The 22,774-nt window shown below is 48.7% G+C and overlaps 2 protein-coding genes across 2 annotated transcripts in view; one reads left to right on the top strand and one right to left on the bottom strand.

Moving 5' to 3' along the window:
• The window catches only part of DDX27 (DEAD-box helicase 27), a 26,576-nt gene extending 10,765 nt beyond the window's left edge, over positions 1–15,811 (top strand). The window contains 14 exon segments of the mRNA XM_017888126.1: positions 690–863; positions 2,148–2,298; positions 5,269–5,368; positions 5,538–5,679; positions 6,909–7,062; positions 7,805–7,886; positions 7,992–8,169; positions 10,602–10,708; positions 10,888–10,990; positions 13,947–14,041; positions 14,137–14,260; positions 14,650–14,737; positions 15,370–15,444; positions 15,566–15,811. Coding sequence (XP_017743615.1) covers positions 690–863; positions 2,148–2,298; positions 5,269–5,368; positions 5,538–5,679; positions 6,909–7,062; positions 7,805–7,886; positions 7,992–8,169; positions 10,602–10,708; positions 10,888–10,990; positions 13,947–14,041; positions 14,137–14,260; positions 14,650–14,737; positions 15,370–15,444; positions 15,566–15,584 — 1,592 coding nt within the window. The 3' untranslated portion in view covers positions 15,585–15,811.
• A 1,797-nt stretch (positions 15,812–17,608) lies between these two features.
• ZNFX1 (zinc finger NFX1-type containing 1) overlaps positions 17,609–22,774 on the bottom strand; it is a 39,030-nt gene continuing 33,864 nt past the window's right edge. Inside the window, exon 13 of the mRNA XM_017888127.1 lies at positions 17,609–21,417. Coding sequence (XP_017743616.1) covers positions 18,961–21,417 — 2,457 coding nt within the window. The 3' untranslated portion in view covers positions 17,609–18,960. The remainder of the gene's footprint in view (positions 21,418–22,774) is intronic.

Raw genomic sequence — 22,774 nt, forward strand, 5'->3', positions numbered from 1 at the left:
GCTCCGTCGCCGGGGCTGGAGTGCAGTGGCCGGATCTCAGCTCACTGCAAGCTCCGCCTCCCGGGTTTACGCCATTCTCCTGCCTCAGCCTCCCGTAGCTGGGACTACAGGCGCCCGCCACCTCGCCCGGCTAGTTTTTTGTATTTTTTAGTAGAGACGAGGTTTCACAGTGTTAGCCAGGATGGTCTCGATCTCCTGACCTCGTGATCCGCCCGTCTTGGCCTCCCAAAGTGCTGGGATTACAGGCTTGAGCCATCGCGCCCGGCCGCCTGGCTAATTTTTATGTATTTAGTAGAGATGGGATTTCACCATACTGGCCAGGCTGTTCTCGAACTCCTGACCTCAGGTGATTTGCCTGCCTCGGCCTCACAAAGTGCTGGGATTACAGGCTCCTGCCAGCATGCCCGGCTAAGTTTTTTGTATTTTTAGTAGAATTGGGGCTTCACCATGTTGGCAGGCTGGTCTTGAACTCCTGACCTCAGGTGATCCGCCTGCCTCGGCGTCCCAAAGTGCTGGGATTACGTATGTGAGCCTGACTATGTGATTTGAAAGCAGAAAAAATATTCTATGAAAAATAAGTTCCTTTATTTCCCCCGACCAGACGTAGTTTTTCTGTGCTCTGGTGAAAACCTAACCCTGGAGGGAACTGAACGTCTTCTCATTTGCTTCCTTGCTGCCCTTCCCTCCAGGTAAAACTGCCGCCTTTGCCCTGCCTGTCTTGGAGCGTCTGATTTACAAACCCCGCCAGGCTCCAGTCACCCGCGTGCTGGTGCTGGTGCCCACCCGAGAGCTGGGCATCCAGGTGCACTCTGTCACCAGACAGCTGGCCCAGTTCTGCAACATCACCACCTGCCTGGCTGTGGGTGAGTTTCTGGCCAAGGGCTGCCAGCCCCTGAGAGACTGTGGTGGGGTGGAGGATGGATGTGCCCTGCCATCTGTTGGTGTTGGTGCCAGGTGCCAGGATAGGCCTTTGTGTTGATTGAATTCACTTAAAAACATGTTTTTTTCTTTTTTTTTGACACTGAGTCTTGCTCTGTTGCCCAGGCTGGAGTGCAGTGGCGCGATCTGGGCTCACTGCCAGCTCCTCTTCCCAGTTGACACCATTCTCCTGCCTCAGCCTCCCAAGTAGCTGGGACTACAGGTGCCTGCCACCACGCCCAGCTAATGTTTTGTATTTTTAATAGAGATGGGGTTTCACCGTGTTAGCCAGGATGGTCTCGATCTCCTGACCTCGTGATCCGCCTGCCTTTGTCTCCCAAAGTGCTGGGATTACAGGCGTGAGCCGCTGTGCCCAGTCGACGTGTTTTCATAGTGCTTTAGGCAGGTGGGATTTGATTGAGACTTAACCAACCTTGACAAATGAAACCTGACAACTATGAACATTTTTTTGTTGGTACTGAACAAATTTGGGATATAATTTCTGCTTTGTGAGAATAATAAATCAAATATTTTGGACAGCGTTTTTCCAATGAAGTTACATGATAGTGTTATCTAGCTTGCATTTTGTCCTCGTGCAATTGGAAGTCAGAAGTGATCTTTGTCTCCCTGTAACAGACACTTCATCACTTTCCGCAGCTGCTTCTCTTAGTCCTTGCATGTTTCAGCATTCTCTTTTTTTTTTTTTGAGAGGAAGTCTCACTCTGTTGCCCAGGCAGGAATGCAACGGCGTGATCTCAGCTCACTGCAACCTCTGCCTCCTGGATTCAAGCGATTCTCCCACTGCTTTCAAGTAGCTGGGATTATACGTGTGCACCACCACGCCCAACTACTTTATGTATTTTTAATAGAGATGGGGTTTCGCCATGTTGGGTGGGCTGGTCTCGAATTCCTGACCCCAGGTGATCCACCTGCCTTGGCCTCCCAAAGTGCTGGGATTACAGGCGTGAGCCACCGCGCCCGGCCCATGCATTCTCTTCTGAAGTGCTTTTGTGTCATCACCATTGTTGATTTTTGCACTTAGCACAATTTTAATAACATGATCTGTCTTTCCCAGTGTGTTGGGAAACCCATGTGCTTGGGCCTTTGTTAGTCTTACTCTCTCAGTGGTTTCCTCTGCATCTGGCCTGAGGCTTGGTGAGCAGCTGGTGCTCAGTCAACACCCATGAGCAGCTGACCCGGCCGCCTGGTGGGGCTCTTCCTCTTTGCAGGCGGCTTGGACGTGAAGTCTCAGGAAGCAGCTCTTCGGGCAGCGCCTGACATCCTCATCGCCACCCCAGGCCGGCTCATCGATCACCTCCACAACTGCCCTTCCTTCCACCTGAGCAGCATCGAGGTGCTCATCCTGGACGAGGCTGACAGGTGCTCCTCCCAGCGTGGGCCCCAGGGCACTGTGGGGCTCCAAGGCCCACAACCAGGATGTGGACCTGCCACACTGCTTTGTTCTTTGCGGCTCTGGGCCATGGCCTTTGGTGTGCGATACCAGATCAGCCACTGATGCTGGGGCCTCTGTCCAGCCTTAGCCTGTGTTTTTTCTCTTTCTCTCTCTATTATGGTGGTTAAGTGATAAGGCCAGTCAAATGTTGGCCCTGCCACTTCCTAAGGGAGATTTGGAAACATTTAGATTCTCAGAACAAAATCTTTTCTCGTTTGTAAATGGGAGATAAGGACATATGCTCATCACAGTGTTGAGGAGCTGAGGAGGGAGGAAGAGGAAGTACCAGCGTGGCTCCCACAGGGCCTCTGTGACTGCAACGGGGACTCCCTCTCCCCCCACCCTGCCCCCAGCTCTCTGTTGCTCTCTTACGTGTGCCGTCTGCTCACCTCTTTGCTCTGGGACTGAACAGAAGGAACTCTTCCTGAACTCTGGACTGAGGCTGGAGGTGGGGCAGGGGAAGGAGTTCTCAAACAGCCCCAGGGCATGCTAAGGTTACAGGCCCTTAAACCGCTTCTGATTCTGACACCCTTCCCTGAATCTTCACCAGCTTGGGGAATGGCAGCTCCATCCTTCCAGCTGTTCTGAATTCTCTGCGTGTTCTCCTGGTTTCACACCCCACAGCCCGCCTGTTGGCACAGACTGTCCACACGCCCCCACTTTGTGTCTTCTGTGTTTGCCGTTTCCTCAGCCTGGAGCCCTTCCTGCCCCTTCAGGTTTCTGTTCCAGTTGTCACCTTGTTAGTGGGGCCTTTGCTGGCCTCCCTGTGATGGTCCTGCCCTAACTTGCTCCTCCTATCCTGCCTGCATTGTCACTGAGGATTCATGGAGTGCCATGTCTCCCCTGTCTCCCTAGGATACAGTATTCATGAAGGGGCTACAGGCATAGGGGCGTGTCTAGTATATAGCAGGCACTCAGTAAATACTTGTTGAATAACCGATTGGCTGACTCCCCCAGAACAAAAGACCCATTCCCGAGGCCTAAAGGATGAAAAGGAGATCATTTTAAGTCAAGGGGACGTGATCTGGTTTAGGTTTTAAAGGGGGAGGGAAAATATTCAAGTATGTATCTCAAAAGACCAAAAAAGGTGGATGAAGTAGTTGAGATTTGGAAGATCAGAAGACAGCTCTGTGTGATACCTGGACCTAGACTGCAGCCTGCACTGGGAGAGAAGTGCTGTAAGGGGTTGGGCTTGCTGAAAATATGGAATCCAAGGAATCTCACAGATTACTATTATATATAAACAGAAAAAGGATCCTTTACAGTGGAGCAATCTGGCAGACACTATAGGCAGTGACCAACCTCACATCCCCAGTTCTGGAACAAACCGGCCATCAGTGTCTCGTGATAGAGCATGAATACAGGGCACAGCTGCACCCAGCAGTGCTGTCCTCTTGAGAATTTCTCTGAATCCAGTTACTGGGAAATAATTAGATGAATCCAAAGTGCAAGAAGGATGAGGGGCCTTTTCGTTCTTTTTTTTTTTTTGAGTCAGGGTCTTGCTTTGTCACCCAGGCTGGAGTGCCATGGTGCGAACACTAGCTCAATGCAGCCTCTACTTCCTAGACTCAGGTGATCCTCCCGCCTCAGTCCCCGCACATAGCTGGGATTACAGGCACACGCCACCATGCCTGGCTTATTTTATATTAAATAAATAGAGACAGGGTCTCGCTGTGTTGTCCAGGCTCGTCTTGAACTCCTGGGCTTAAGTGACCCTCCTGCCTCAGCCTCCCAAAGTTTTGGGATTATAGGCATGAGCCACCTTGCCCGGCCCCAGCTCATTTTTGTATATTTTGTGGAGACAGGGTTTTGCCATGCTGCCCAGGCGGAAGGGGCTTTTCTAGATGCAGGAAGACTAGAGACGTGGCAGCCAGTTGCAAGGCAGGAACTTTGGTTTTTGTACTAAAACAAAAGGTAACTATAAAATAACACTTGGCAGGCCGGGCGTGGTGGCTCAAGCCTGTAATCCCAGCACTTTGGGAGGCCGAGACGGGCGGATCACACGGTCAGGAGATCGAGACCATCCTGGCTAACACGGTGAAACTCTGTCTCTACTAAAAAAAAAATACAAAAAACTAGCCGGGTGAGGTGGCAGGCGCCTGTAGTCCCAGCTACTCGGGAGGCTGAGGCAGGAGAATGGCGTAAACCCAAAAGGCGGAGCTTGCAGTGAGCCGAGATCCGGCCACTGCACTCCAGTTTGGGCGACAAAGCGAGACTCCGTCTCTAAAAAATAAAATAAAATAAAATAACACTTGGCCTGGCACGGTGGCTCATGCCTGTAACTTCAGCACTTTGGGAGGCTGAGGCAGGCGGATCACCTGAGGTTGGGAGTTTGAGACCAGCCTGACCAACATAGAGAAACCTCATCTCTACTAAAAATACAAAATTAGCTGGGCATGGTGGTGCATGCCTGTAACCCCTGCTATTCAGGAGGCTGAGGCAGGAGAATTGCTTGAACCTGGGAGGCGGAGGTTGCGGTGAGCCAAGATTGCGCCATTGCACTACAGCCTGGGCAACAAGAGTGAAACTCCGTCTCAAAAAAAAAAGACACTTGGAGGCAGCTGAAGGAATGTGAATGTGGCCTGTACTTTAGACATTCACCCACTTGAAAGTCTTGGGCGTGTTGATGAAGTTGTGTTTCTGTAAGAGAAGGCCCTAGTCCTTAGGAGTTGTGTGCTGAAATATTTGGGGTAAGGTGTTATGACATCTGTGACTGACTTGCCAAAAAAGACAAAGCAAATGTGGTAAAATGATAATTCTTGGTGAAAAGATAAAAAAATAGATGAGTCCTAAATGTAACCAATGACAACAAACAGCAGCCGGTATGCAATCCTGTGTCCCTCACTGTGACCGAAGAGCACTCTCCCCAGTTCTGACATGTCTTTCTCTGCTCCCAGGATGCTGGATGAGTACTTTGAGGAGCAGATGAAGGAGATCATCCGAATGTGTTCCCACCACCGCCAGACCATGCTCTTCTCAGCCACCATGACAGACGAGGTGGGCTGAGGGACTTGGACTTCTCTGTGGCGGGTGGCGGGGTGTGCACAGAGGGGGCCGTGCAGAGGACCATGACTGGGGTTGAGAGGGTTTGCCTGGGGTGAGCATTGCTGCCTCTTTCCCCACTACCCGGTTGCCAGCTGAGCAAACCCGGCTTTGTGCTTGGCAGGTGAAAGATCTGGCTTCTGTCTCCTTGAAGAATCCTGTCCGGATATTTGTGAACAGCAACACGGATGTGGCTCCCTTCCTGCGGCAGGAGTTCATCCGGATCCGGCCTAATCGGGAAGGAGACCGGGAAGCCATCGTGGCAGGTGGCAGCTGGCAGCTGAGGGCGAGCCTGGGCTGGGTGGGCTGGTCAGCTTCCTTGAGCTCGTGGTGTCCATGCCGAAGTGTTTGGTTTTTCCCCGGCGCCTCTGCCGTCCAGTCTTCCCCAGCACAGAGGCTGCACTGCACTAACGATGATCCGCTGCCTCACTTCTCCACGGGTCCTTCCTCCCTTTGCCTTATCGCCTCACCAATCCTCTCTGTGTCCTGTTCAACTCCCAACCACTTGGCATCAGCTGTGGTTGTACCCATCAGTCCAGACCACTGTTCTCTGTCGCCTGGATCGTTGTACAGCCTCTTGCTCGAGCTCCCCGCTTCCACTTGGCCCTTTGTGACTGCACTGCAGAGCATTTATGATGATTGCTTGCAGAAGACATTTGTACTTGTTACATCCTTATTTGAACACCCTGCGGTGGCTTCCATTGGTTTTAGACTAAAATCCAAACATCTTAGTGAGTCTTTTAGGACTCTTCGGGCCTGGCCCTGGCCTGCCCGGGGTCCCCAGCCATGTAGGCTTGCTTATGGATCCAGCCACATTCGCCTGCTTGCACTTTTTTTTTTTCCTTTGAGGCAGAGTCTTGCTCTGTCGCCCAGGCTGGAGTACAATGGCACGATCTTGGCTCAATGCAGCCTTTGCCTCCTGGGTTCAAACGAGTCTCGTGCCTCAGCCTCCTGAGTAGCTGGGATTACAGGCACTCGCCACCACTTCTGGCTAATTTTTGTATTTTTAGTAGAGACAGGGTTTTACCATGTTTGCCAGGCTGGTCTTGCACTCCTGGCCCCAGGTGATCTGTCCTCCTTCGTCTAAAGTGCTGGGATTACAGGCGTGAGCCACTACATCCGGCCGCCTGCTTGCACTTCTCACTATAAGCTCGTTCCTGCCTCTGGGCCTTCATGTTTGCCATTTCCTCTGTCTAGAATCTTCCCCTGGATCTTCCCATGGATCATCTGCCTTATCATTCAACCTAATGTCACCTCTTTATAGAGGCCAGCCCTTAGCTGCTTCCCCTTCCTCCCTGCACTCTCTCTTACAACATTTTTCACCCCCCAGGAATTGCTTTCTCTGTATCCACCCTGGAATTTGAGTTCCACAGGACAGGGACAGTGCCTGTCTATCCAGTGCCAGGCACAGTGACCATACTTTGTGGATGAGGAGGGGGTACATGTTGAATAAAAGCCTAGAAACATCTCCAGCTCAGTCCTCTCTTCCTGCCAGCCTTGTTGACGAGGACCTTCCCTGACCATGTGATGCTGTTCACGCAGACCAAGAAGCAGGCCCACCGCATGCACATCCTCCTGGGGCTCATGGGACTGCAGGTGGGCGAGCTCCATGGCAACTTGTCACAGACGCAGCGGCTGGAGGCCCTCCGGTAACATTTGGGGTGGGGACTTAGGCTCCCACCATCCTTCTGGGGCAGAGCAGAGGACTCTGAGCATTCTGTTAGAGCATTATTAGCAGGGGACACAGGATGATCTTGGCCTTGAACATTTTAACCTAACCACTGTGAGGTCATGTCTTAGATGCATGTAGAACGCGGACTTCATAGTCAGAGATGACCCTCATGCCCTTGGGTGCTTGTCCCTAGCATGGGAGCTGTTGTGTGGGGCGACAGAGGAAGCCGGCTTGGAAAGGCAGCACATGGTCTCTTCTCTGAAGCTTTCTGAGAGTGGTGAACATTCCTGGGTCTGATTGAACAAGATTTAGAGTCAAAGTCAGCAGCCATTACTTTAGCATCTACTTTGCCAGGCACTGTGCTGTGTGCTTTCCATGTGATTTCTTGTTTAATCCTCAGAGAATGGCATCAAGGTGGTTGGCAAGGAGGAACCCTTTAGAACTCTCCACCTAACGCTGTTCATCAGAGGGTGCTGAAAGGTGTTTGTGAAAGATAGGCTGATTTAAACTGAGACAATTGCCCATGCTGTTAGCAGACACAGAACTATGCTTGCTCTGTGTGATGGGTTGTTGAAGGGTGGGTGTAAATATCCCATGTGCTCACATTTAGAATCTATCCCCATTTTAATGCCCTGTTCTGTCCTCTGCTGGCTCAGGCTCTTGTGGAGCATTATTAGGGGAGGGTGTCTGGATGAACAGCTGTTTGTGACTGTTTCTAGGCGTTTTAAGGATGAACAGATTGACATCCTCGTGGCCACTGATGTGGCAGCCCGTGGACTTGATATTGAGGGGGTCAAAACGGTGAGCAGACCCTATCTTCCTCGGACTTTTGGTGGAAGTCTTTTTGCCTCTTCGCACCCCCCTTCCCTTGCCAGGCCTGACTGATGTTCATTTTTGACCTTTTAGGTAATCAACTTCACAATGCCTAATACTATCAAACATTATGTCCACCGGGTGGGGCGAACAGCACGTGCTGGCAGGGCTGGGCGCTCAGTCTCTCTGGTGGGAGAAGATGAGCGGAAGATGCTGAAGGAGATTGTAAAAGCTGCCAAGGCCCCTGTGAAGGCCAGGATACTTCCCCAAGGTGAGCAGGCAGCCCTGTGGCAGTGCGGAATGGCTTGGGTGGGTGGGGCAAGGGCAGAGTGTAAGGGCTTTGCAGTCCAGAGCCAGATTTGAATTCCAGCCCTGCTGCTTCCTTGCTGAGTGACCATGTACAGGTTTTGCCTCACCTCTCTGAGCTTGCCTCCTGTGTGTAGAAGGGAATTATGACAGAATTGTAAACACAGTGCCCCATTTAGGTGGAAAATTAGGAAGAGAAGGTCGCTTGGGGCAAAATTCTCACTCATCTCCTCTTTCTCTTACTATTGTTGGGAGGAAGAGAGAGATCAGTACTCATTCTGTTTAGGTCCTTTCATTGCTTTTGTTCCTCTGATCTGTAGGGGTCCTATAAAGCACAACCTCTTTAAAGTCTTTTAAGTTTTGTTTTGTTCTTGAATTCCTAGGCTGAAGCAATCCACCCACCTTCTGCCTCCCAAAGTGTTGGGATTATAGTAATGAGCCACCATGCCCAGCCTTAAAAATTTTTAAAGTTATAAAAATAATACATGTTTAGTCTGAGCATGGTAGCTCTTGCCTTTGTAACCCAAAGTAACCCAGCACTTCGGTAGGCCAAGGCAGGAGGATTGCTAGAGGCCAGGAGTTCAAGACCAACCTAAGCAATGTAGTGAGATGCCTGTCCCAAAAAAAAAAAAAAAAATTAGCTGGGTGTGGTGGTGTGTGCCTATAGTCCCAGCTATTCAGGAGGCTGAGGCAGGAGGATCGCTGAAATCCAGGAGGTTGAGGCTGCAGTGAGCTATGATTGTGTCACTGCACTACAGCCTGGGCAAAAGTGCAAGACCCTGTCTCTAAAAAATGAAATAAAAAGTACATATTGATTGTTGGAAATTAGTAAATAAAAAAACAAAATGTAATTCTGTGTCAAAAAGCTCACCACTGGTAGCATTTAGGTGTATGTCCTTTCAAACCATTTTTCCTTTCTTAAATGTCCCTTTTATTTTTTTCATTTTCATTGTCTTCATTTAATCAGTGACTAGTTATTGAGTCCTGCTGTGGGCCTAGTGCTATTATGTTCTAGGTGCTGGGGATACAGCAGGGAACAAAGCAGAGCTATTGTTCTGGTGGGAGAAAGAGACAATAAATAAGCTAACAGTAGATGTGATTGAGAACAACAGGAAGAGAGTGCCTCATTAAGCTGTTAAGGAAAGACCTCTGCACAGCTGGCATTGGAGCGGAGTCCTGGATGATCAGAATGAGGCAGCCAGGAGAGGTCTGAGGGCAAAGTGCTGAGCTGAGAGAACAAGGGCAAAGGCTGTGAGGTAGGAACGAGCTTAGTGTGTGAGAACAAGAGAAAGGTCAGGAGGCTCAGGCTTGGTGAGCAGGGACACACAGAAGATCGGAGCAGTAGGCAAGGGCCACTCTGAGTTTGGGGGATATGAAGCAGAGAAGGCACACATTACCAACACCATTTCCTATGTCAGTAAATGCACAGCTAAATTATTTTCATTAGCTACATAGTATTAGTAGTCACCCGTATTTTATTTATTTATTTTTGAGATGGAGTCTTGCTCTCTCACCAGGCTGGAGTGCAGTGGTGCTATCTCGGCTCATTGCAACCTCCGCGTCTCGGGTTCAAGCAATTCTCCTGCCTCAGCCTCCCAAGTAGCTGGGACTACAGGAGTGTGCCACGATGCCCAGCTAATTTTTATATTTTTAGTGGAGACGGGGTTTCATCATGTTGTCCAGGATGGTCTTGATCTCTTGACCTCGTGATCCACCTGCCTTGGCCTCCCAAAGTGCTGGGATTACAGGCTTGAGCCACCGCCTTATTTTTTTTTAAGATAAGGTCTTGCTTTGTTGCCCAGGTACAGTGGTGTGATCATAGCTTACTGTTGCCTTGAACTCCTGGGTTCAAGCAGTTCTTCTCCTCAGCCTTCTGAGTAGGTGGGACTATAGGTGCGTGCCACCATGATGGCTAAGTTTTTCTTTTTAGATGGAGTCTTACTCTGTCGCCCAGGATGGAGTGTAGTGGTGTCATCTTGGCTCACTGCAACCTCCGCCTTGTGGGTTCAAGCAATTCTCCTGCCTCAGTCTTCTGAGTAGTAGCTGGGATTACAGGTGTGTGCCCCCACACCCAGCTGATTTTTGTATTTTTAATAGAGACCGGGTTTCACGGTGTTGGCCAAGCTGGTCTTGAACTCCTGACCTCAGATGATCCACCTGCCTCGGACTCCCAAAGCGTGCGATTACAGGCGGGAGCCACTGAGCCACTGTGCCTGGTGTTTTTTTTTTTTTTTTTTTGGTAGAGACACAGTCTGGCCATGTTGCCCGGGCTGGCCTCAACTTCTTGGGCTCAAGCAGTCCTCCCACCTCAATCTCCCAGAGTGCCGGGTTACAGGTGTGAGCCACCATGCCAGGCCTACCCTTATTTTTAAATCCTTTTTATTTTCTCCTGTTGAGATGTCATCCTCAAATTCCGGGACAAGATTGAGAAAATGGAGAAAGATGTGTATGCAGTTCTGCAGCTAGAGGCGGAGGAGAAAGAGATGCAGCAGTCGGAAGCCCAGGTGAGGCTGCGAGGTGGGATCTTGTTCACGAGGCTGCTCAGTGACAAGCTGCTGCATCCCTGCCAGTGCTGCTCTTCTGAAATGTTTCTCCCATCAGAGCCACAGGCATTTGCAGGCCGTGGCTTCCTGTGTTAGTAGATACAGGTTTCACAGTAGGCATCCTTGTGTTATCTCTACAGATCAATACAGCAAAGCGGCTCCTGGAGAAAGGGAAGGAGGCAGTGGTCCAAGAGCCGGAGAGGAACTGGTTCCAGACCAAAGAAGAGAGGAAGAAGGAGAAAAGTAAGTCAGGGAGGTTCTGCAGAAATCTCAATACAGAATTACCCCACAGGACTCAGCAGTTCCTCTCCTAGTTCTATACTGTAAAGCAGCGGTCCCCAACTTTTTTGGCACCAAGGACCAGTATTGTGGAGGACAGTGTTTCCACATTTGGCGTGTTGGGGGGTGCATTAGATTCTCATAAGGAGCACACACCCTAGATCTCTCGCATGCGCACTTCACAATAGCGTTCATGCTCCTATGAGAATCTAATGCTGCTGCTGATCTGACAGGAGGCTGAGTGCAGGTGGCAATGCTTGGTTGCCCAGTGCTCACCTCCTGCTGTGCAGCCTGGTTCCTAATAGGCCATGGACTGGAACCGGTACGTCAGCCTGGGGATTGGAGACCACTGTCGTAAAGGACTGTAAACAGGGACTCAAACAGATACTTAGATGCCAGTGTTCCTTACTGTTCATAATAGCAAAAAGGTGGAAGCAAACTATGTCCATCAGCAAGTGAATGGATAAACAAAATTTGGGGTGTGTGTATATATACACACAATGGAATATTATTCAGCCATGAAGTTCTGATACATTCCATAAGGATGAACCTTGAAAATATTAAGCTGAATGAAATGATCCAGACACAAAGGGACAGATACTGTCTGATTCCACTTACCTGAGGTACCTAGCTGGGGAAATTCACAGAGATAGAAGTAGATTATAGATTACTTGGGGCTAGGGGAAGGAGGGTAATAGGAAATTATTAGCGGTTGTAGAGCTTCTGTTTTCGATGATGGCAGTGAGTAGCCTCCTGGTAGGAGTTTTGGAAACAGTTAGTGGTGATGGTTGTACAATGTTGTGAATTTAAGTAATGCCACTGAATTGTATACTTAAGATTGGGTAAAATGGCAACCTTTGTTTTATATATGTATATATAACCACAATAAAAATAATTTTTTAAAGGTCAAGAGATATTTAATATAGATTTCCTCTCCATCTTCCTTTAAAAAAGACCCAAAACACTTACAAGTTCATATTGTTCTATGCCTTGCCTTTTCACTTAATTTTGAAGCTTAGAGATATGTTTTATATAGGCCCACACATGGCTGCCCTTTTTGTTTTTTGTTTTGAGACGGAGTCCTGCTCTGTCACCCAGGCTGGAGTGCAGTGGCACAATCTCGGCTCACTGCAAGCTCCGCCTCCTGGGTTCACCCCATTCTCCTGCCTCAGCCTTCCAAGTAGGTGGGACTACAGGTGCCCGCCACCACACCCGGCTAATTTTTTGTATTTTTAGTAGAGATGGGATTTCACCATATTAGCCAGGATGGTCTCGATGTCCTGACTTTGTGATCCGCCTGCCTCTGCCTCCCAAAGTGCTGGCTTACAGGCTTGAGCCACTGCGCCTGGCCCCCTATTAGTTTTTTTGAGGCCTCCCAAAGTGCTGGGATTACAGGCGTGAGCCGCCATGCCTGGCCCCCTGTTGGTTTTTTTTTTTAATGGCTTCACGTTCCTCCATCATATGAGTAGATTGTTGAGGGACACGGAGGTTGTTTACAATCATTTGCCATCCAGCCTGGGCAACATGGCAAAACCCCATCTCTACTAAAAATAAAAAAATTAGCCAGACGTAGTGACACATGCCTGTAGTCCAACTACTTGAGAGGCTGAGGTAGGAGGATCATCTGAGCCTAGGCAGGTCAAGGTTGCAGTGAGCTAAGATTCTGCCACTGCACTGCAGCCTGGGCAGCTGAATGAGACCCCATCTCAAAAGAAACCACCATCACCAACAACAAAAAACCCAAAAAACAATCATTTGTTATTATAAACAAGTGATGTAGTGAATAACCTTGTACATATGCCCTTCTACAATTAAGCAAGTATATATTTGCCTTGCAGGATTCATTCCTAAAAGTGGAATAGTGGGTCAGAGGATATTTGTATTTCTAGTTATGTTAGAGGTTGCATAATTACCCTCCTAGAGGGTATACCAGCAGTTTTAGAAATACTGTCTGTATTTGATGGGACAAAAAAGGGTGTTTATAAGTTAAATTTCTGATAAAAATAGAGTTATAACCGTATTCGTGGGTAAAGTAGTGTAAGTGACCTAAATCTTCATCTTTCATAGCAGGAGGTTTTTTATATGAGTATCTTTTTTTTTTTTTTTTTTTTTTTTTTGAGATGGAGTCTCTGCTCTGATCCACCCAAGCTGGAGTGCACCTGGCCAGATCTCAGCTCACTCAGCTCCGCTCCGGGTTCACGCCCATTCCTCCTTGCCTCAGCCTCCCGACTAGCTGGGACTTACAGTGCGCCCCGCCACCCTCGCCCGGGCTAGTTTTTTGTATTTTTTAGTAAAGAGACGGGTTTCCACCGTGTACCAGGGATGGTTCGATCTCCTGACCTGTGGGATCGCGCCCACCTCAGCCTCCAAAGATGCTGGGATTATAGGCTTGAGCCACCGCGCCCGGCCTATAATGAGTATCTTAAATGGATTGAGAAATAGTCAGAAAAGCATGTTATTTAGCGAGATGGAGGTAGTCAGTGGAACAAGTGCTTGTGGCTTTTTTTTTTTTTTGGGGCAGGGTCTTGCTCTGTCGCTCAGGCTGGAGTGCAGTGGTGCGATCTCAGCTCACTGCAGCTTCCTCCTCCCAGGTTCAAGCAATTCTGTCACCCCAGTCTCCTGAGTAGCTGGTATTACAGGTGTACCACCATGCCCAGCTAATTTTTGTATTTTTAGTAGAGTCAGGGTTTCACTATGTTGACCAGGCTGGTCTCAAACTCCTGACCTCAGGTGATCCACCCACCTCAGCCTCCCAAAGTGCTGGGACTACAGGCATAAGCCACTGCACCTGGCCAAGAAGTGCTTGCCACTTTTCATTTTAATCTGCTAACTTACCAATTTAAAACATGTGCACTTCTTATCATAAGCTTAAAAAAAGATAAAATCATCCCTGAAATCTTATGCTTTCTTCTCATCCCAGTTGCCAAAGCTCTGCAGGAATTTGACTTGGCCTTAAGAGGAAAGAAGAAAAGGAAGAAGTTTATGAAGGATGCCAAAAAAAAGGGGGAGATGACAGTGAGTGGCCTCCCTTTTGGAGTTTGGACCCACTCGGTGGGGTGGGTCAGAGTGGCCTGATGTGTTCCACACTCACACCTCCCCACTCCCCCTAGGCAGAGGAAAGGTCCCAGTTTGAAATCCTCAAGGCGCAGATGTTTGCTGAACGGCTAGCGAAGCGGAATCGCAGAGCCAAGCGGGCCCGAGCCATGCCCGAGGAGGAGCCAGTGAGAGGTCCTGGTAGGTGAATGGGGAGCCTCAAGGAGCTTGTAGGAAGGTTTTCCCTGAAACCTGTGCTTTGGGTCAGGGAGAAAATCTGAGGGATGACGACGATAGCCCACATTATTTGAGTAATTAGTATGTACCAACGTGTACAGCTATCCCGCCATTGGTGTAAGGGGTGCAGTGACCTTGTGGTTGGTGAGAACTAGGATTTGAATGCCAGCTTTTCTGACTCTGGAGCCTAAGGCCTTACCAGCTGCTACTTGGAGGATCTGGTGAGGACAGAATGAAGATAGTCTTTGGATGCCAGAGCATCCACTGAACTTGGAATCATTACCTTGAACTTAAGGGGATTTAGGAGCTTGGGCCAAAGACAACCATATGTAACCCATTCTCTCTGTGCACAGCCAAGAAGCAAAAGCAGGGGAAGAAATCTGTATTTGATGAAGAACTCACCAACACAAGCAAGAAGGCCCTGAAACAGTATCGAGCTGGGTAGGATTTTAAGTCATCGTGGAGCCCTTGGTATTCTAATGGAAGCTATGAGTCTTCTCCCTCCTTCCCCATTCCCAGTTTTCACATACCTATAGCTTTATACTATGTAAATTCAAGGGTACCTGTCTGTTCTTCACCCCCCACCCCTCTCAGGGCCACCTGAGGATCCCAAGATGAGACCAGGAGAGGGGTGTTCAGTTAGCACTGTTCCTGCCTTGGAGGAGAAATAGTACATTGTTGGGTTCAGAAATGGAGCTTTCCTTCAGGGGAGTGATAACTCTTTCATCTCAAGTTCCATCCTACAGAATCCCAGAGAGTCCTGGCTTGCTCTTAGGCGTATGTTGTCGCACGTCACTTTCCCCAGCCCAAGGTTGGGATGGGGCAGACTAAGCTTCCCAAGTAGTTGTATATACCTAAGAAGGGCCTCTTTCAACCTTGTTTTAAAGTTGGGCCCTGACTTCCAGAAACACGTTATCAGGTGGAAACACATAAAGGCTTAGAACTTAGGGCCTGAAAATGATGCATCCCAGAGATGCTGCTGCTTCATGTAGGAGCTGGGTAGGGTGGAGGTGAGACAACACCCATTTGTTCAACAGCTTGCTCATTTCAGCATCTCATCTTCTCTTTCACAGCCCTTCTTTTGAAGAAAGGAAACAGTTGGGCTTGCCCCACCAGAGACGAGGAGGAAACTTTAAATCTAAATCCAGGTGATACTGGCTGTTTTGGAGGGGCATAGGTTATGGCTGTTTGGGATTAGAGATAAAAACCTTTCATGGAAAAGGAGCTTCTCCATCCTCCTTCTGGTCTTAAACTCTGATTTTCTTACAGATACAAGAGGAGGAAGTAGCTGTTGTGGTCTGAAGAAATTCATGGGGGCAGCCCTTAAATCCCTTCCCTGTGGGAAGTCATCCTGGCTGGTCTTTTCTCCATTTGTTCAAAAAACAAAAAAAAAAGTTTGGTGTGGTGGTATGGTATGTAGCTATTTTCCTAAGCATGTCTGTCAATCTCCTTTCTTGCTGATTAGCTTTCACACAATGACTATATTAAATCGAAGTATTTTGGAAGAGAAACCAATCCAAGTATGTATCTTATTACTATCTCATCCTCAATGGCAAAGTGTGCCCACAGTCTACTAGCTTGGTATCACCATATACCATTGGAATGCACAATCTTTATGCTTGTAGAGGAACTGGATATGGAGTGAGGAAATTCTTGGTAGAAGTTCTCTTCTAGCCTGGGGAACATAGCGAGACCCTGTATCTTAAAAAAAAAAAAAAAAGTTCTCTTCTGTTGATACTCTAGAACTAAGAGCTAAATGATAGCTGAAGATAGCTAAATGATAACTCTTAGTTCTAAAACAGCAACAGAAGAGAACTTTAGCATGAATGCCAACCATGCACCAGATATTCTGTGTGCTGAATAGAATCCAATCAACTCACTGCACTCCTATGAGGCAGGCAGTGATATCTTCATTTTCCAATAAACAGAGGCTTGGAAAGACTAACTTTCCAGAGTTGCACAGCTAGGAATTCAGGTTTTCAACCAACATCTACTTGAACCCACACCCTACCTCTTGCTGCTGTACTGTGGAAATGCTGCTGGAGAAATGGAAGCCCAAAAAGGATAGAAGGAGTCTTGACACCATAAATTAGTTACTTGCTGCAAAAACCAGAGACTCTTGTCCCCTAGGCTGGAGTGCAGTGACACAATCTTGGCTCATTGCAACCTCCACCTCCTGGGTTCAAGTGAGTCTCCTGCCTCAGCCTCCGAATACCTGTGATTACAGGCGTCTGCTACCACGCCTGGCTAATTTTTGTATTTTTAGGAGAGACAGGGTTTCACCATGTTGGCCAGGCTGGTCTTGAACTCCTGACCTCAGGTGATTCACCCACCTCGGCCTCCCAAAGTGCTGGGATTACAGGCATGAGCCACCGTACCTGGTCAAAAACCAGTTTTGATCCTGTAAGAATGTCGGTTCTCATCCTTTTCTGACTCAGAATGAGATGAAAGCTGTAGGGCCCCACCTGGGAAAACTGTATAGCTTGTTATAATTTCAGGGAGTACTTAACCACCCTACCCCCAGCTTAAAAATTGTAAGTTATCCAGTAGCACATACCCTAGATACTAAAAAGTGTGTTCAAAGCTATTCATTCAGGCTGCACCTAAGTCACCAACAGAGGGTCCAATTCAGAAAATGATGGCACAACTGTGTGATAGAGTACAGTTCAGACTACTGTCTTACTGGATTTTACAGAAAGTAGGTTATTAAGCTAAAAAAGCCAAGTGCAGAACTGTGTACTTTTTCTTTTCCTTTTTTTGAACCTTTTTTCTCACTCTTGCCCAGGCTGGAGTACAGTGGCTTCACTGCTCACTGCAACCTCGACCTCCCCAGGCTCAGGTGATCCTTCCACCTCAGCCTTTGGAGTAGCTAGGACCACAGGTGTGAGCAAGCACAACTGGCTTATTTTTGTATTTTTTTTGTGGAGATGGTTTTGCCATGTTGCCCAGGCTGGTCTTGAACTCCTGGGCTCAGGCGATCTGCCCACTGTGGCCTCCCAAAGTGCTGAGATTACAGATGGGAGCCACCATGCCTGGCCTAAGGGATATGTATTACATGTGCATGAGCTCTCTCTGGGAGGACTCAGGAAGTGCAGGGTTTGCCTCTGGGGAAGGAAACTTCAAGTATACCCTTTATACAGGTTGAAAAATGTTCTTTTTACCATGGGTAAAATGATTCATTGACCAGGTAAATAAAAATCCTGTATCACAAAAACAAAATCATAGCCTCATTGTGGACAGTGCCTGCCTTGTCCCTGTCTTCAGTGTCTTTGGCTGAGTTGCTTCTGAAAATTGAGGATACACATGGACCACTGATTTTCTCAATCATCGTTTTTAATTGGCTTTATAAGCTAAAGTGCATAGTAAAGACAAAAAAAGGAAATGCATACATAGGAAAGGGACACTTAGAAAGGACCTGAGATACCTAAATGTCTGTTCTAAGGAACACTGGAAGGAGGGAATGCAGATGCAGGCAGCAGGCCTGGGTCTGGCTTCTAGCCTGGGTTTGGAGCCTGCAGAAGCTGCTGGCATGCTAGCCCTACCCAGGCAAAAGCTCCAAGAGGGAGTGTTGGGATGAAGGATCACACTTGGGATAGGTGCTGCTGGTACCAAATGTGACTTTAGCTCCTCAGGGCCCAGGGGTAACCAGCAGTGCCACCAAACCTGTCAGACAGCAGGTAAAGAAATTTCCACCATCCCAAAGTGCAGGTTACAGGAAAGGGGTCACTCCTTAATGACGACCTGGCCCATCTTATGCAGCATGTGGGCTGTCCCATCTTCCCCACTCTCGGTGACTATGTAACTGGGTCAGGGTGAGTTGGTGCAGTCTTTGTCTTATTACATGCCTCCATCTCCTGGAGGCAGGGTGCCCAAGGAGGGCAGGAGGGGTTCTTGTGCTCCTTTTAAGAGATAAGCAGTTCATAAACAACTCTGGGCCTCTGTTTATTATGAGAGTTAGTTTGCAAATTAGGGCCTGGCAATTAGAATCAGTCTGCATCAATGAGCTCATACTCTGTTCCTGGGGAACACTGTAGAATAAACATTTGACCAAGTAAAGACTCAGAGATACCACTAGGTGGCCCTAGGTGGAAGCCCCAAACATGTTCCAGGGGTCTGTCCACTAATTTGCAGGAGAGAAGAGGTGAGATTTGTTAACTTTGCTCTCAGTTCTGGAGATAAAGTGCTTACTCTAGCGCAGGGATAAATCTAGAAACAAATGTGGGCGAGCCCTAAAAGTGGACCCTTAAAATAGGTGCTAAGACTAAAAAGGATGTTTTTTTTTGTTTTGTTTTTGAGACAGAGTCTTGCTCTTGTCGCTCAGACTGGAGTGCAATGGCATGATCTCAGCTCACTGCAACCTCCGCCTCCCGGGGCTAAGCAATTCTCCTGCCTCACTCAACCTCCCAAGTAGCTGGGATTACAGGCGCCCGCCACAACGCCCAGCTAATTTTTGCATTTTTAGTAGAGACGGGGTTTCACCATGTTGGTCAGGCTGGTCTCGAACTCCTGACCTCGTGATCCGCCTGCCTCGGCCTCCCAAAGTGCTGGGATTACAGGCGTAAGCCACCGTGCCTGGCCTAAAAAAACAAACTTCAGTTCCTTCATAAGGGAGCTGGCCCCAGTCATTCAGTGGCAAGGGCAAAAGGCAGTGGTATACCATCTTCCTACATCATTCTCTGGATCTCCTCAAAGTTCATCAGGTTGTTGGCCGTGTCAGACCAGGCAGCATGCTGGGCTCCATCCATTTCAGAAGCAAGCTGGTTGCTTCTTTCCAGAGTATGATTTGTGCCACCAATCACTTCCTTACAGTCAGGACACGTGCCCCTCTCCATGGCTCCCCCACAATCGCCAATCACATAGATATGGCCATTGCGGCACTTGAACCAGTGACCACGAGGATAACCTATGGCGCTGACAATCTGCACTCGCTCTTCCTCTGAGATGCCCAGGCCAGAGCAGGGAAGGGTGGCTTTTAGAGCTTCCATCTTTTCCTGCACAAGTTGTTCATCCTCTTGGGTGAACTTACATGTTTTCTCGAGGATATTCTGGACACTATAGACCTCTACTGCTATGCTATCTTTCACCTTCTTCTCTGCTATCCTGTAGCGGGTCAGAAGGTTCACCAGGTACGTGAGCCTCTGGATTTCACTTCGGAGGTCACTTAGTTCCTGGCTAGTGAAGCTCAAGCGCTTCTTGGCCAGCCACTCATGGACCTGGTCTAGTCGAGTCCTCACTCTTTTCTGTTCTAAAACATGCATCTTTTTCAGGGAATCCCACAGGCTGGCCAGGTGGTCATAGAAGCTGATGTAATTCTCAACCAGACCCAGGTCCTTCACTGACAGATTTTTCTGGGCCAGCTTCTCCTTTATCATCAGGAAGTCTTCAGGAAGCAGCTGGTGGAGGAGGCTCTTCCTCTCCAACAGGGCCTTAAGCCGGTCCTGGCTGGTTGCTATTTCCCCTGCTGAACCCTGGATCTTTTCCTTGATGATTTCAATCTCTTCTAGCCGCTGTTTTATGCTAGTTCCATACCTCAGGTTTTTGCGGATGGGCACCTGGCAGATAGGGCAGACTTTCAACCTGATGGCGACTTCATCATCCTTCTGTTCATTCATGTAGCGGTCCAGGGCTTGCACCTCAAAGATGTGGCTGCAGTCTTCTAGCTGCACAAAGCGGGCATCAGGCTCATCCTCAAAGCCAAAGAATATTTGAGTGACCTCATCCATGTGGCAGATACGGCATTTCTTAGGGCATGGCTCCCCACAGAGACCAATGCAGGGGTGGCCACAAACTAGCAGCTTAGTACAAGGCACATAGCATGGGGGTCGGTTGCAGGGCTCAGAGCAGAGTTTGGTGCACTGGTAGTGCTGGCAGCGCCAGACACAGGGTTCCACACAGGGGCTACACAGCTCCCCACATTTCTTCTTGCACTGGCTGTGGACACAGCGGTTCTGACAGGTCCGTTGGCAGGGTGGGCACTCACCAGTGCATGGTTCCTGGCACTTGTGTGAGCAGATAAGCAGGCGCTTGCAGGGCTGCTGACAGTGTTCATGGAAACGCCCTTCGAAGCAGCTGTGGCAGGAGCCTGGGCAAGGATGCCCACAGTCCAAGATAGTGCCACACTTTGTGGTACACTTGACTGGCAGACCACCATACATGAGGTCTTCCACATGACCACATTTTACCTGCTGACTGTGCCCACACTTGAGTTTTACAGTGACCATTTCTGAACACAACTGCACACAGTCCTCACCACATGGGTGGCTGCATCTGTGCCCACATCTCAGAGACTTGGAGCAAGGCTCCTGGCAGCAGAAATCTGACTCAGGCACAGAACAAGGGACCATTTGTTCATGGCCGCACCGAGGAATGGTTTTGGGCACCTTCACCTGACAAGGCTGACACTCCTGGAAGCAAACAAGGGGACACCGGTGCCCATCCTGACAGATGACCTTCTGGCATGGCTTCATGCACTGGAACTCCTTGTGTGAAGAGTCATAAGGGTGGCAGGCACGGGTGCAGACATGCCCACAGCCCAGGCGGAACTCACAGGGCAGGCTGCAGCCTCCTTCAGGTACTTTTTGGAAGTCAGAAGCTTTGGATACTAAGGTGTGGGTATCAGGGTGGTTCTGGCAGCACAGCCGGAGCATGGGGCCTATTTGATTGTTCTCTCGAAGTGTATGAATGATCTTGCTCCATAGGGGCACCTTGGCCAGCATCTGCATGTTTCCGATGCAGTACATTCCCTTCTTGGCTCGGGACAAGGCCACACAGATGCGGTTGGATATCTGCAGAAAACCCACCTTGCCTTCTTGGTTGCTCCGCACTAGGGAGAGGAGGATGATGTCATTCTCTTCCCCTTGGTATTTGTCCACAACATGGACCCTGACACCAGCAAATGTCTTGGCAGGCATCAGTTTGCGCAGGCAGAAGAGCTGCCCAGTATAGGTAGTGAGGATGGTGATCTGGGAAGGCAGGTATTCCTGGCACAGGAAGTACTTGCACAGCTCTACCACAAAGTGAGCCTCGTGCTGGTTCTGATGGCTTTTGCCCTCTTGGATTTCCTGTTCAGGAAAGCTGTGTTCTACAAAGAAAAGGTTGGAAGACACCCCCTGACAGGGAAAAGAAGTGACATGTTAAAAGGTTCACTCATGGCACATGTTTTTTTCTTCCTCTCTTTACATGCACTGGCCACTGACTGCTCCAAAGAGAGACCTTGGAAGGCTTTTTGCACCCTCAACATCACTATCTTTAGTTAGTCACTGTGTGCTTTGGGGCCACAGCAAGTTATGAAAATAAAAGATTATGTCTCTTTCAGTTTTCAAGGTACTTGTTTGATGTTAATATTTAAAACAGCTGGCTGGGTACAGTGGCTCACGCCTATAATCCCAGCATTTTGAGAGGCCGAGGTGGGTGGACCACCTGAGGTCAGGAGTTTGAGACCAGCCTGGCCCACATGGCGAAACCCCGTCCCTACTAAAAATACAAAAATTAGCTGGGTGTGGCAGTGGGCGCCTATAATCCCAGCTATTCAGGAGGCTGAGATGAGAGAATAGTTTGAACCCAGGATGCAGAGATTGCAGTGAGCTGAGATCATGCCACTGCACTCCAGCCTGGGTGACAGAGTGAGACTCCATCTCAAAAAAAAAAAAAAAAAAACAGCCATCCACAACCCAACCATTATAGCTGAGAGAACAAGCAGTGCTGTGATGATGACAGAGCAGCTAACTTACTGAGCACTCCACTGTGCTGACTGCTTAATATACATTACCTCCTTCCATACAGTAATGGGATATGGCAGGAGCCATTATTCTATTCTTATTGTCCAGAAGAACCCGATACTCAGAATTTATTTATTTTTAAAATAGAAACAGTCTTGCTATGTTCCCCAGCCTGGTTTTGAACTCTTGGCCTCAGCTGACAATTTTTTTTTTTTTTGAGACAGAGTTTCACTCTTGTTGCGTAGGCTGGAGTACAATGGCATGGTCTTGGCTCACCGCAACCTCCACCTCCCAGGTTCAAGCGATCCTCTTGCCTCAGCCTCCCAAGTAGTTGGGATTACAGGCACCCACCACCATGCCGTTAATTTTTGTATTTTTAGTAGAGACGGGGTTTCAACATGTTGGCCAGGCTAGTCTGAAACTCCTGACCTCAGGTGATCTGCCCATCTTGGCCTCCCAAAGTACTGGGATTATAGGCATGAGCCACCACACCCAGCCAGGCACACGCCACCACACCGAGCTAATTTTTATATTTTTAGTAGAGACGGGGTTTCACCATGTTGGCCAGGATGGTCTCGATCTCTTGACCTCATGATTCGCCCGCCTTGGCCTCACAAAGTTCTGGGATTTACAGGCATTAGCCACCGCGCCTGGCCAGAATTCTTATATAACTTGCTTAAGGTTACATGGCTACTAACAGGCAGAGTTGGGATTAAAAAACCCTGGTCTGGCCTTTTTGCTGTAGACCTGAGTGGTTGCT

This window comes from Rhinopithecus bieti, unplaced genomic scaffold, assembly GCF_001698545.2.
Source record: "Rhinopithecus bieti isolate Rb0 unplaced genomic scaffold, ASM169854v2 scaffold_15834, whole genome shotgun sequence".
Lineage (NCBI taxonomy): Eukaryota > Metazoa > Chordata > Mammalia > Primates > Cercopithecidae > Rhinopithecus > Rhinopithecus bieti.